This window comes from Neltuma alba, unplaced genomic scaffold, assembly GCF_004799145.2.
Source record: "Neltuma alba isolate B1F8T4 unplaced genomic scaffold, ASM479914v2 tig00011283_pilon, whole genome shotgun sequence".
Lineage (NCBI taxonomy): Eukaryota > Viridiplantae > Streptophyta > Magnoliopsida > Fabales > Fabaceae > Neltuma > Neltuma alba.
In genome coordinates this window covers 273,916-288,103 of record NW_021635992.1, presented here as the reverse complement: position 1 = coordinate 288,103, position 14,188 = coordinate 273,916, and the positions used below count along the sequence as shown (strand labels likewise).

At 31.9% G+C, this 14,188-nt stretch overlaps 1 protein-coding gene across 2 annotated transcripts; it reads left to right on the top strand.

Annotated features, from left to right (window-relative positions):
• The first annotated feature begins 447 nt into the window (after positions 1–447).
• On the top strand, positions 448–5,096 carry LOC114711226 (suppressor protein SRP40). 2 transcript variants are annotated; one of them, XM_028895596.1, is made up of 8 exons: positions 448–811; positions 1,202–1,266; positions 2,282–2,325; positions 2,442–2,635; positions 2,743–3,279; positions 3,973–4,062; positions 4,147–4,208; positions 4,655–5,096. In XM_028895596.1, the coding sequence occupies exons 1-8, from the start codon at positions 581–583 to the stop codon at positions 4,761–4,763; spliced, it is 1,332 nt and encodes a 443-aa protein (XP_028751429.1). In that variant the 5' UTR covers positions 448–580; the 3' UTR covers positions 4,764–5,096. The 2 variants fall into 2 exon arrangements, with proteins under 2 accessions (XP_028751429.1, XP_028751430.1); XM_028895597.1 differs by having other exon boundaries at positions 461–811; positions 2,285–2,325.
• Positions 5,097–14,188: the final 9,092 nt, after the last annotated feature.

Sequence of the window (14,188 nt, the reverse complement as noted above, 5' to 3'; positions counted from 1 at the left end):
TGAGTTTAAACCCTCATTGTTGTCACTAGTACAACTTATTAGGGGGGAAAAAAATTACCCTGCCTATTAAGAAAGCAAAAGATTTTTTGTTGCTTCGAATAGGTATCTTAATAATTCTATTTAAGATATTATCATATATTAAATGTCATATCAATCTTTTTATAGAATAAAAAAATTAATATAATCTTTGATCTCTCAAGTTTATTTTCATTTTAATTTTGGTTTCTCAAATTTTAAATCATAGGTTTAGATTCTTCTAAAGGTAAAATAGTCTAAGTTTTAATTAAACTATAGAGATATATTTTAAATAAAAAAGACTTAAAAGGCTAAAATTAAAATAAGAATAAATTTAAAAGAAGAAAGTATGCATTAACTCAATAAAAAATTATTACTACGTATTATACAATAAAGACTAATGTCAGGCCCTATTTTGTGGGCTGAGGCAAGGCGATGGGAAAACCCTAATACCCTCTTTCCTAAGCCCCTGGTCGCTTGGTTTCTTGCATCGGCGAAGCTTCCAGCAGCTGGTCCGTACTTGGTCGTTCTACCAATTAGTTCATAGGCACAAGAAGCTCGTCGTATGCCTGCAACTCTAAAAGATAACAAAGCAAACGCTAAACTTGTCGCCTTTACGCCTCGTCAAGTTTTGCTAGGAATGAAGCACTCCGGTGATAATAACGCCTCTTCCAATGGAACTGTCCATTTGAACCAGGAAGAGAAGCTCCTTCTTCACATCTCTTTGGCCCATTATTTTCACCGCTGTGGATTCTCCAAGACCCTGAAGAAGTTTCGTTCCGAAGCGAAAATCGAGGTGTTTTTCTTCTTTTCCTTGCTTGCCATGATGATGCAAAGGAGACATACTCTTCCCAGTAATACACGTAGGAATAGCTAGCTAAAGATATTGACTCGTGTGTTTAGAGAACGTAATGAATCATTGCTTTTTAAACGAAGTGGTAAAAACTAATATGATGTCATATTTGTGAAGAATCATAGCAAAATAATCGGGCTAATGTGCTAAATATTTCGAAAATGTCAAACAATGTCGAAAAAACAGTATTTGCATGTGGTCACCAATAGGGTAGCAGCATACCATCCTCGCTCTGTGTAGTGCCTGCTTAATGTACGTCCTGTTCAATATTCGGTTACAGAGAAGCTTGGCTTTTGACTCAACTTTTTAATGTTGATCCTGCTTGTGATGCAGAAAGATAATGTGGAGACTTCCTCAGTTGATCTAGAAGAAATGTGTCTCAAATATTTAGAATTATGGTGAGATAAACATGAGCTTTGTTTTCTTAAATACTTATTTTCGCCAACCTTTACCGGCTGTGAAAAGTGTTGTTCATGATAACTGTTTTTTTGGACCAGAAAAATAATTCAAAAGAGGAGATGCCATTTTGATATTCTCTAATAATAGGTATCATTCAAGCATATTTTTTAACTCTATATTCGTTTATTTCTCCAAAGTTTTTGCCAGTGGGGGCACTGAGAATAGAGCTATCAGAAAAAAATGTTATATTTGGTGCCCTATGCCTGTAAGCTTGTTTTTGGCTAATTATGTTGCCAAGAAAACACTGGTTTGCATGATGGCCTGGGAATGCCTGACTTATAAACTCTTCTGCAAAGCCGCTGAGGGAGTGGGACTTCAAGTGGTCTTTATTGTTAATCTGAAAATAGATAACTTTATTTGTGGTAAAATCTGGCTCTGGCTCTTGTCTTTAGCTTCATGAACAAGATAATATTCTTGTAAGTAAATACATCTTGTGCAGATTTATTGTAAGCTACTAAGTACTCAAAATGCGAAGTGTGGCATCAGTTTAGTCTTAGCAATTGTGTATTTAATCATACAGTAACTGTTGCTGAAGAACTTTTGTTTCTTTATGGGGGTGTTGTGTATTGTAAAAGTGAAGAACTTTTGTTTGATCGCTATTTCTTTATGGGTTTTGTGTATTGTAAAAGATAATTTACCATTAACCACTTTTGATGACATTATGCACTGCGGAATTAATAACACTGATTCTGCAATGCTCAGTTGTTTCCTTCAGTCCCAAACTTCTGATAATCTATAATCTGCAAACAGGGCAGGGTATTGATGCACTTGTGGGTCCATGTACACATAATTCAGGCTTATAAGTAGGAAGTGGCAGTTTCATTCTTGTAATTGTCGCTGCGTCTATTAGCTTCATTGAGTGTGGACCATCATATCAATTTTTGGATTCTTTTTGCTTCTATTTGCATATGTTAAGCGAACCTTTTCCTTGCTCTCTGCTATTTCTTTTGTCAGCAGTAAGGGTGCTAAGACAAATATCAATTACCAAAAGGAGCAAGGTATGCTTCAAAAATCTGGTCTCATGGCCAAATTCTCTTTCGCATGGTTATTATACTATTTCCTTCACTTCTCTTTGCAAATAGATCTTTATATTGGCATTTCTACTACTTACCAGTTGCTGGTAAGCACTTAAAAAAAGATGCGGATGATCCTTTGGTGGCTGGTATGGATAATGATGCTGAGAAAAAGAAAAAGAAAGACAAGAGTGACAGTGATCCTGTTCATCAGCCTGGATCAGATAAAAATTTAGAGGGTTCTAAGAAAACGAATGGCTCAAACCCTGAATCAGAAGCTAAATCTAAAGAGAAGGTAAATAAACATGAAATTCTAATTCTTATGATGAACGAAACGACCAAATCAGTGTGAGGAAGTTAAATGAATTTGTTGACATGAAATTTTGTGAATTGCTGTTTCAGGGTACTGACAAAAAGAAAAAGGAAAAAAAGAAGAAAAGCAAGCTGGTGTCTGAATCTCATGCTAACAGTGTGGAAGATGACCAAGTACAATCAGAGTCTATGCTTACGGAAGTGAAAGTTGCTGAGACAGAAAAGAAATCCAAGGACAAAAAAAAGACCAAGAAAGACAAGCTGAGTTGTGATGGAGATGCTAAAGAGTTGCATATTGGGGATCCCACTGAAAATATTTCCAAAATCGCTGATTTGGAAGCACCAAATAATGATGTGACAGAAAAGAAGAAAGATTCTAAAAAAAGGAAAAGACTGACTTCTGAAGAAAATGATGTACAACTTGCAGATGAAAAGGCAGATGAGGACCCCAAGCGCAGGAAGATAGGCAATCTCATAGAATCTAAGGAAGGAGAGCAGTCAGCAAATGGTCAAGTTGGCGGTGATCAGACACCAAGGACATATGGGGAACAACATGACAAGAAGACAAATGGAACTAATGAAAAGTTTTCTGAGAAGAGGTCTCGGAAGAAACCGGATTCTGTTGAGGTATGTTATGATTACGCTTTAGCTATATGCTAAGTTAGTGGACATGCACAAAAGTCAGCTGTCATGCCTTTCATATTTCCGGTCCTCTGGTGGATACATTTTTTCATATTGTTCCTGCCAAAGTGGTTCTCTGTTAGCCTGATCTTTTTACAAGGCAATTGTGTTCTTTGTGGAGAATTAGAGTATTGTCCAACTTTATGTAATGAATAGAAGGTTCAAGGAATTTGTCAGATGGATTTTTTTATCTCTTATAGTCAAGGAAGTTGCAATCATGAATCTTTATAACCATTTCATCGGAAGTGAATTGGATCCTTTTGAAAAGAATGATTTCAACTGACTTAAAAAGTGCATTTGGATTTTGGAACCTATTACAACTTGTAAGTTCACTTGAGTTACTTACACTACTTGGAATGTTTATAAGAATGAAAATATTGAAATTCATATTTCTATAATTTTGTTTAAAATTTACCTTGAATGTTTGGGAAAGTTTAACCCAAAAATAGATTTATAAATGAATGCGGTGACATTTTTTAATTGTTCCCAGCAGCGTCTTGATGTCCAAAGGTTTTTCTAATCTGTTTAACCGGTCAAGGGACTGATTACATTGCCTCTTAATGTTTGTGTTGTGATGTCAATTGTTATACTTATGATTTATTATTAAATTTGTCTAAGCATATGGCACTCTTATTGCAGCCAAGTTCAGCAAAACCATTTCAACGGGTCAAAATTGAAAAGATAAAATATGCTGATGAGAGGCTTCAGGATAACTCTTACTGGGCAAAGGTGTGATAACTAGTAGTGCCCATGAATTTGAATTTACTTTGTCGAATTTCCGAACAAATAATTAATGGTCTATTTTCTCTGCAGGATGGTGCTGAAACTGGTTATGGTGCAAAAGCTGAAGAAATTCTTAGCCAGGTTAGAGGAAGGTATGTCATCTCAATGGACAATATTCAATATGCTGCTTGCTTAACCATACAAGAACTCTTTTGAAATTGTGTTGTAACCTTTTATGGATCAAGAAAAATTTTAAAATATATTAACTCTATATTAAAATATAACAATTTTTCAATTTTATTCATATTTAATATATATACTTTTCAAAAGAGATAACTACTTATACTATAATAAATGAAGAACAAAATAGTATATTCATATTAAAAATTTAATGAAGTGACTTATAAATAAATAAAAAAAAATCTTCTCTTTGTCTTATAAATAGGACTAGAGAGTATTTTATTGGTGTTTTTTTGGGCCCCTGATGGGTGCTTATTTTGCTATCTTTTCTCAATAGTGTGACGATACGCACCTTTTGTTATTACGCATTTTTCACATTTAATGGCCCCGTGACATCGAACCCGTTTGTTTCCCCCAGAGGCTTTCGTCATGAGAAGACCAAGAAGAAGCGTGGGACTTACAGAGGAGGGCAGATAGATTTACAATCCCACTCAATTAAGTTCAACTATTCTGATGACGATGAATGACCACAGGGCATATAGGTCTTTTTTTTTTTTTTTTGCTGGGGAATTTACATTTATTTATTCTCTTGGTTGAGTAGCTCATTGCTTTTGGATGAGAATACGCTGATTATTATTTTTGGAGCACTATGTCAAGTATGGTGTTGCCATGAAAATTTTCCTTGCGTTGTGCCGAAAGAAGATCAAGCCAGTTCAGACACAACTACAAATCTTCAATTTCTAGTTAGTTCATTTAATCTTCATTTTTCTGTGATGGCTTAAATGATTCTATTTCCAGTTTGCAAACATGTTTACGATATATCCATTATGTATGTTGATAATCAATACAAAACTTCAATACTCGATCAAGTGGTCCTATGATTCCTGTTGTATACTTTAAAGTTTTGTATTTAGGATAAAAATTAATTTTAAATAACTGAAGAGTAGCTTGTATGAGTAAAGGGGGAAAATTAATAGCGCTTTGGAGGGGGAAAGGGAAGTTGATCTCCTCTCTTTATTTGGTTGGAAAATTTTTTAAGGGGGAAAGCGGGTTGCTCTTGGGCATTTTTTGGAAGAGGGGAGGAGTTTTCCTTCGTCCTTTTTTCTTTCTCAGCCTCCTTTCTAAAGGTGAAGTTTTTTGAAGGGAAGATGAGAGATAAAATTTCACATCTCAAAATTAATCTGAATGAGATAATTTAATTTCTCTTTTGCCCTTAATTTTTTTAACGCATTAATATGCTACAATTGTGTGTGAGAGTCAACTTTTCGTGAATAACAAGCTGCTGTCACCAAGAAGTCAATCCAGTCTTCAAAGCCGTGAGTATTCTTTGATTTTTTTTTTTTTTAGCTTTCCACCGATCTTCAACTTCTTATGAATGAATTGAATTTACATCATATAAAAATATTGCTTGTCTCTTTTGGTTTGTCTTTTGTGATGATCACCTATCACACTATTTCCCGCTCATCCTAGTATCATACGGATGAATTGTTTCCTGTTGATAATTGATATATTTTCTCTTTTCTTGCTTTGCAATACCCGCACAGGTGACAAAATAAGCTGTCATTGCCTACACATTCCAAAGTAGCACTCTTTGGTTCAAAGTGTCGACAGAAAAAGAAGAAAACCAATGCAGCAGGCATCCAAAGCCAACATCTTGGTGCAAAAGAGATATTGCACTGAAATATCACATATTTGAATCTTTTTTATTTTTTTAATAAATGGATCCTTCAAAATTTCTATTATTAAATTTTTTTCATAATGAAGAGCTTATAAACTTCAATGGTTTTCATCCAATCGCGATGCACGAAATTTTTTGCAATACTAATGTAGATGGAGTTTTACAAATGTTTATATATATATATATATATATATTAGACACAAGATGGCTTTGAGTTTTAAGTCCTATGTCATTGTAGAGTCCTACTTGATACTTGGAAGAATAGGAGTTTGGGTTGATAGTTTTATATTAACACAATTATAGTTTTTAATTTGTTTTTCTTTTAAATTTGACTAATATATGTGATATTGTCATCAATTTAGCAGTGAGAGGCCCTCAACCACAAATAGATTTTGATAACTAACGTTAAGGTATCTATAATTTGATTATAAGTATGTTTGTTTTAGATGGAATTGGTAAGGCATAGATATATGTCGGTTGTGTCAAATGCTGATTCAATACTTTATGTTGGTTCGTCGATACCTAGGATTGCGTCAAAGAGCCATAGTTTAAGTCATTTGTGCTATTGTATAGTACTATGCGACTTATATGTGCAATAATAAAAAAAATATGTTATAATATGAGTTTCAGAAGAGAAAGAGTACGAGAAAAAGTGATGGCTCGAATAATTAATTGTAGATATGGTCAAGACATTATTAGAATGGGTCTTGAAACTTTTTTAAAATTATGTGGTAGGTTAGAGAGAGAAGGAGGCTTACAAGCCACACGATATGCAAGTGTGGAAAAACAAGTAGCCAAGACTCTTTATACTTTGGCACACAAAGCAAGAAATAGTGTAATTAATTTTATTTTTTGAAGGTTCGGTGAAACAATTAGTCGTTATCTCTATAAAGTATTAGATGCTATTATTGAACTAGAAGAAAAATTTCTTATACAACCTAATAGTTTTTTAGTGCCTCCTGAGATTCGTAATAAGAGTAAATTCTTCTTCTTCTTCTTCTTTTTTTCCCCAAATATTGCGTTGGTGCAATAAATGGGATGCGTATATGTGTTAAAGTATCTCCACCAGATGCCCCTCAATATCATGGCAGGAAAGAGTACCCAACACAAAATATTTGAGCAGCACGCTCATTTGATCTAAGGGTTACTTATGTGCTTCCGGGGTGGGAAGGCACAACATTTGACTTATGAATTTTAAAGAATGCATTGACTCAAGAAGATAGGCTTAAAATCCCCTAAGGTAATTGTTTGAGTAATTTTCAAAATTAATCCAATTAATGAAGTTGTTGCTGCATATTCATATTAACTATTTTCATTTATTATAGGAAAATATTATTCTGTGGATACCGGTTTTATGTTAACAAATGGACTTATCACACCGTATAGAGGGGTTCGATATTATTTAAAAGAATATTCAAGAAATCCACCTCAAAATCACAAGGAATTATTCAATCTAAGACATGTATCATTATGAAATGCAATTGAAATAGCATTTGGAGTATTGAAAAAATTTTTTTTTAATTTTATCTAGCTCATCAAAGCCTACTTATGTGGTTAAAACTCAAACATTGGTAATACTTGCATGTTGAATTCTTCATAATTACTTGATGACTACATAATCTGATGAAGATCTTATTAGGGAAGTTGATGAAGAACTTGCAAATTCAAATAAAGATGATGATGGTTGGGCTTTAAATAACGAGGGTGTAGAAGCCACTCATGGTCAGCTTATTAGAGAAAACATGGCTAATCAAATGTGGATAGCTTATCAAGCTCAAGCTTGTTGATTAATTGATATATTCAATCGAGATTCATTTTTAGTACTTATATTTGTCATTACTAGAATGATTTATAATATTAATTTGATTGATTTTCAGTTTTAATACTTATATTTGGTATTGTTAGAAAAAATTTACGGTATTAATTTCATTGAGTTTCCTTTTTTAGTACTTCTATTTATTATTGTTGGAATGATTTATAATATTAATTTGATTGAGTCTAGACTTATCTCTGTTTTTTTTTTCAATTGAAATTTTATTATGCTATAACAAACAGACCTATAAAATGGGAACAAGATCAAACAATAGCAAGGAGTTACTTAATTGGACAAGGGCTATGGATGATGGCCTTATTGATACCTTTATATATCAGTACGAACACTGTTAAAACGTTAATGAGACATTTACCACTATAGCTTATGAAGACATTGTCCAAGTGCTGAGTGCACAATTTGGTAGAAAGGTTGACAAGGACAAAATAAAAAATCATTGGAAGATGTTGAAAAGAAACTTTTCAGAAGTTTATGATATATTTAAAAATGGTCTGAGTGGTTTTACTTGGGACCCATCAACTCAATCATGGGATGTTGAGCCTTAAGTCTGGGAGGCTCTAATTCAGGTATGATTTTAACATTTTATATATTGTTGCTTTTTTTTAATGGAACTTAAAATGTTTCTTTTAATATATCTATGCATTGTCTCAGTTTAAACCAAAGGCTGCAATTTGGTGAAATGCTCCTTTTTCTAATTACAATAAGATGATAATCTTATATGAAGCTAGTAGAGCTGGTGGAGATGAGTCTCTAATAGTAAAGGAGAAGCGAAAATGTCGCCATGCATCTCCTATGAAAGCAGATTATGAAATTATCAATAACCTGGATTAACTTATCTCACAAAAGGAGTACATATTAGATGGTGTTGAGATTTTAAGTGATGGTAATACTGGTAAAAAAAATCCCTTACCTTCTAAACAGCCACAAAGAGCAACTAGTGATTGTGGTAAAAAGAGAAAGAAAGAGCATGATTAAGATAAGGAGACTGATCTCAACATAGTGAAGAGCATAGTATCTGACATGGCGACAGCAATTAGAGAAGGCAATGAAGCATTAGCTCAAGGTCATGATTTAATTCATGACATTTTGAAATGGGAAAATGATTTATTACATGAGTCAAATGTCATAAAAAGAGAGAGTTTTATCCACAAGATTCCACCCATGTCAGGTGAAAAGATTTGGCATTTGATTAGTGAATGTGGATTTGATGTTGATAAAAAACCCCAGATTGATAACTATCTTATGAGTGATGTTAACAAGTTGAGATCAGTTGTTCAATGTCTATCTCTAGCATGTAAAGCAGTAATAATGGATATGGTGTTTGGATCTTCTTCATGTTCTCATTAGGAGTAGTCTTATATCATGTTTTCGATATTTGAATTATTTTTTAATGTGGATGATATATTCAGTAGTGAATCTTTTTTCACATGGATCTTTTTATTTTGGAAACATGGATGTTTATTTTGATTGCAATATATATTAGTAGACAAGTTCAATTTATTTTTTTAGTTTGTTTTTTAAGAAGGTTGGTTTAATTAAAAATACTATAATTCTTGTTATTTTTAATTATTGTTCAAATAATGAGTAGTCATAAATAATTTGTATTATGGCAAGTCAAAGTTGGTCAATTGTATTATACATATTTATATCTTGACAAAATGGAAAAGTAAAAAAACTTATTTTAATTTTATAAAGTTAAAATAGTCAATTTTTGATTAACTCCTCTCCTCTTACAAACTAAACAAGTTATCATTAAAATCTCTCCCCTCCTCTCCCTTTCATTAAAATCTCTTCCCTCCCTTCTCCTCCCTTACCCTCCCCTTTGTAACTCCTCCTCTTTCTCTTCTTCTCCTCTTCTTCATTAAAATCCCTCCCCCCTTCCCTCTGTCAAGCCAAACATAGCGTAAGACCCAAAGCATACGGTAAGGCAAATGAATATGTTCTTTGTTCCTAACTCTAGTCTTGTGTTAAAATAAAGTCGTAACTTGTAACAGGCTTGTTTGCTTTATACCGGTAACAATAGGATTCAAAGAACCAAAAACACGAATTCCAACTGTTGAGGAGCTGAGAATATAGCTGCATCTCACGATTGAGACTTGAAGGATGGTGTTACGGGTTGTCCTGGGTTTTCTGCAACTGACGTGGAAAAAACTTAATTTCTAATCCGAATCCCAATATGGACTCGGCTTTTATCGAGTCAGTAATTATTAATTAAGAGACTGTTTCTGTCGTAAAAATAGAGTTTCTCTATTATTACTGTAAACTAATGAGACTATGATTAATGATTAACAAAGATATAATAACTCTCTTAAGTTAATTGAATTCCTCGTTGAGAGATAACCAACAACTCAATATTATTGGGATTAAAGAGGGAGGTGTAGGATTCCACGTCTCCACACTAAACACATACTTTTCTGGTTTTAAATATAAGACTCACTTTACAATATAAATTATACTATAAAGTAATTTGTATATTTAGAACCGGAATATTATTACATTGGACTCTTTATATGGAGCCTATCTCAATTATTAGCCAATGACACTTTTATCCTTCTCTAGCAATTATCACAATGAGTTTTGGACATCTTAGGGGTTTAGGTGTGGGGTAAACATCTAGAGCTAAGTGAGAAAGAGAATGAAAATTGAAGTACTCCGCATCTAAATGGTCGCAATCTTTTCAAAATTTGTATTTTTATTGAATGAAAATACAAATTAAAAGAAAATAGGATTTTAGGTACAAATATTAAAAACCCAATAAGAATCATTCGACTTGTTGTGGAAGGAAGGAACTAGATCTTGTGGAAACGGAAGAACCACGCAAAGGACCCGTTTTACGTGGGCAAAGAGAAAAGGATAACAATTAGATATATAATATAAAATTACAAATAATGACACATACATACAAGCCCTATTAATTATTGTCTCCATTCACGCACTTTCAAATTACGATTACGACCATAGAATTGATACCTGCCATATCATTATCCAGAGAAGTATTTAGAAGAAGAGAAAATACGTATGCATTAAAAAAAAAATTTAATTATTCTCTATTCAATTTGTCATTCCCTGTAAAATGGGAGATCGTATACAACTTTTTTGGTGAACAAATAGGCAACGCCCAAAACATTACATATATTAAACAAAAATTATAGGTTAAATGACATAAAACTCTTAAATTTTGAACATATGTTTTAACCTTTAAAACTTAGCAGCCAACCCACTTAAACTTTTTAACTTCATATGAATAAATCCCAACAATCACTTGTATATCTTTTTATGCATGTATACAACCCCCTGAAGTTTTGAGTTATATGTATACAAGCGTCCTAGATTTTAATATCTATGTACATAAGTAACGAATAAAATTATTAAGAAGAGAGTTATTTACATAAATGTGAGAGTTTAAGAGGATTTATTGTAAAGTTTTAAAAGTCAAAAAGATCATTCATGCCCCCTGAAGTTTTATAAGTCGATCACCAGATCAGTTATGCCTAATTTCTCCTGGACTAGAAGGAGTGAAAAGAAATTAAAATCCCTCAAGAAAGAGGCTCCAACTGGCAAAGCAATCAAACACACATTAATTGCACGATTTGTTATTAATTGGGCTATTCTGTCAAAGGAAATTAGGACGTTATTTTTCTTTCCGGGAGAATCCCGTAAAAAAAAACTTAAAATTACTAAATCTTAAATCAAAGATTTGGTAATAACATTTCAATAGGTTTTGAGAATAATAAAATTATAAATAACAACAAATTTTTGTATGGGATTCTTTATTTGACATATAGTAATTTTAACTTCTTCTTGTGAAATTTTTTTCTATAATAGTGGGGAAAAGGACACTTATTTTGGTATTTTTTTTCTGGTGAGTTTCCGTTTTCAATATCAACAAAGCAATAATGTCATCATCGGACAACAACATGGCGACACATGTGATGTTGATGAGTGAATTAAACGGAAGTATTATTGAGGAGCCTTTGCTTTGCTTCAAGTTTCAAACAAAGGGACCAAGACAGGCTTACAATAATTCACAATAATAATATCGCAATGGGCCATGCAAATAATGATTCAAATTTCAAATTCAAACTGAAAATCCCTGGCTCTCCTGATCTGGTTTCCTTCTGAGTTCTTAAAATTTTTTTAATTTGATTTCAATTAATCCATCTATTTTTCTTCCTACTCTCTTATTATACGTAAATATAAATGTTCTTTTAATTTAGATAATCAACTGTAATTTCTATATAATACTCTTCTGGTCTTTTATGTAAGACTTAATTTTAAGTTGATTTTGGTCCTAAATATAAGATCTATTTCTTATATTTATTAATTTTTTTAAATTACCTCTATAGATACTCCCTCAACCATAATCAAGTAAAAGAAGGAGGAAAGATATTAAGGAAAATGATTATGGTGTTTTAGAAAAAAAACATCATATTTCTTATAATTAACTAAATTATCTAACTTTTTTTAATCTAATCAAATTAGTTAAATAGGTCTTATATTAAAAACCGAGTAATTGAAAACAGAATATGAGACTGCTCACTGATCCATTAATAGAGGTCAGTCTTCTTTGTTTAATTAATTGCAAAAATTTTCTTGGAAAATTACAGGTGCTTCTGGAAGTTCCACTCGTCAATGGCAGAAATCTCCAAAGTCTCTCACATGTTGGAAAAGTAAGGTATATACACAAATTTTTTTTTTGTTACAAACCTGTCGCAGATTTCTTATTCTTTTTTAGTAGTCATGTTTGTTTCAATTAAAAAAGATATACATTGCATTTTATGAATTGTAGACACATCAACCATTCATTGAATTTGAATTGGTGCAGTAGCCTATGAGAAAGACGTTGAAACCAAACTACAAAAAAAATGGTAAGATTATTCCTAAAATGAAATGGCTCAAATATATCATATACCCATAATTAACAAGGTACCGTCTTTTTTAATTGCAAACTACATGCTGCATAAATATTTGCATTAGGCATCCGAAACTTATAAAATTCTATTATATTCATATAATTTTTTTTTGAGAAAATATATTCATATAAATTTATATTCATATAAATTAAGAACCTTGTAAAACAATGAATACAAAACAACGATCTGTTTGCCATTGAAACTTCAAATTTTACAACTCAAACATCTAAAGCCAAGGGTTTATATTCATATAATTATTACTTAAGAACTAATAACAACTACTTTATATCATTAATTACTCCACTAATCTTATTTATAAGTCACTTTTAGTGAGTTTTATTAAAATAAAAAAACACTAAACTTAACTCTTTCTCAACGTTTAATGATTTTCAAATTTTATTCTTAATATATATATTTTCCAATAAAATAGCGGTCTACTATTAGATATATGATATCTCTCTTTGAAATTGTACAATTATATATACAATTATATAAAAAAAATTTAAAGGAAAATTACAATGATGCCCCAAAAAAGGAAAATAACTACTAACAAATCTCAATGACAAGTTAGAAATTGTTATTTTTTATTTTGAAACTTATCATTACAGGTTGTTTAGGTTGTTATTAGGACCCTTTAAAAAATTTTTTTTGGGATTTGATTGCAATTCTACCAAAATTTAATGATACGGCTTATAAATAAAATTTTAAAAAATCATTTTTTAATTAATAAATAGGAATAGAAGTGTAATTTTTATCTAGGAATAGCTGTGATATTTCACATTTGAAAAGTCACTTTCATTTCATTCATTCTCACTGTTTGATTCTCTTTCATTTCATACGCCAGACCATTAGGGTTAGGAACTTACGTTCAAAGCTTCACACACACATACTTAATATATTTATTATCTCATTTTTTTTGAAGTATCATACTTTTTATTTTCTTATTTTCTTTCCTATAAATAAGAGCATTTATGAGAAAAACTTATAATTTTCACATATTCGCTATCTTTAACTAATTTTTTTATCTACATAGTTTGACCATATATTTTTTATAATAAGGGAAGAGGAAATATTGTTGTTTTATCAGCAATATAATTTATTGTTTAAACTTCATACAACGCACAAAAATATTTTTTAAAATTTTTTTTAATGAGTTGGATCCTGACAGCGTACTAAGACTAGGACATGTTTTTAGACCAAGAACGCGCCTACAGAGTTACATGCACAGAAAAGGCCTTTAATTGCTCATAGTTTCGGTGGGCATGTGATCCATACATGTGCTGTCACATGCGTGCATAATTTTCCTTGGAAATTTACGAGCAGTCAATTTGTTTGTTTCCGTTTCCAAGGTTACAACCCGAGGTCAAAAAAAATTCCAAGGTGGTACCGCAAAATTCCCAGGCCATTCAATTCGGTCAGGCAATGGTGTTTTTTAAATTGTAGCGCCCTTCCGTTTCTTTTTAATAAAAAAACAATTATTAAAGTCGCGTAGTTTAGTTAAATTTAACTGAAAACAATATATTTCATTCT

What these genes read in the sequence shown, in the direction of transcription:
- LOC114711226 (XM_028895596.1), top strand. Translation starts at nt 581, where the DNA reads ATGCCTGCAACTCTAAAAGATAACAAAGCAAACGCTAAACTTGTCGCC. An exon ending in CTCAAATATTTAGAATTATG is followed by an intron (nt 1,267 to 2,281) that starts GTGAGATAAACA and finishes TTCTTTTGTCAG; the next exon opens with CAGTAAGGGTGCTAAGACAA. An exon ending in CAATTACCAAAAGGAGCAAG is followed by an intron (nt 2,326 to 2,441) that starts GTATGCTTCAAA and finishes ACTACTTACCAG; the next exon opens with TTGCTGGTAAGCACTTAAAA.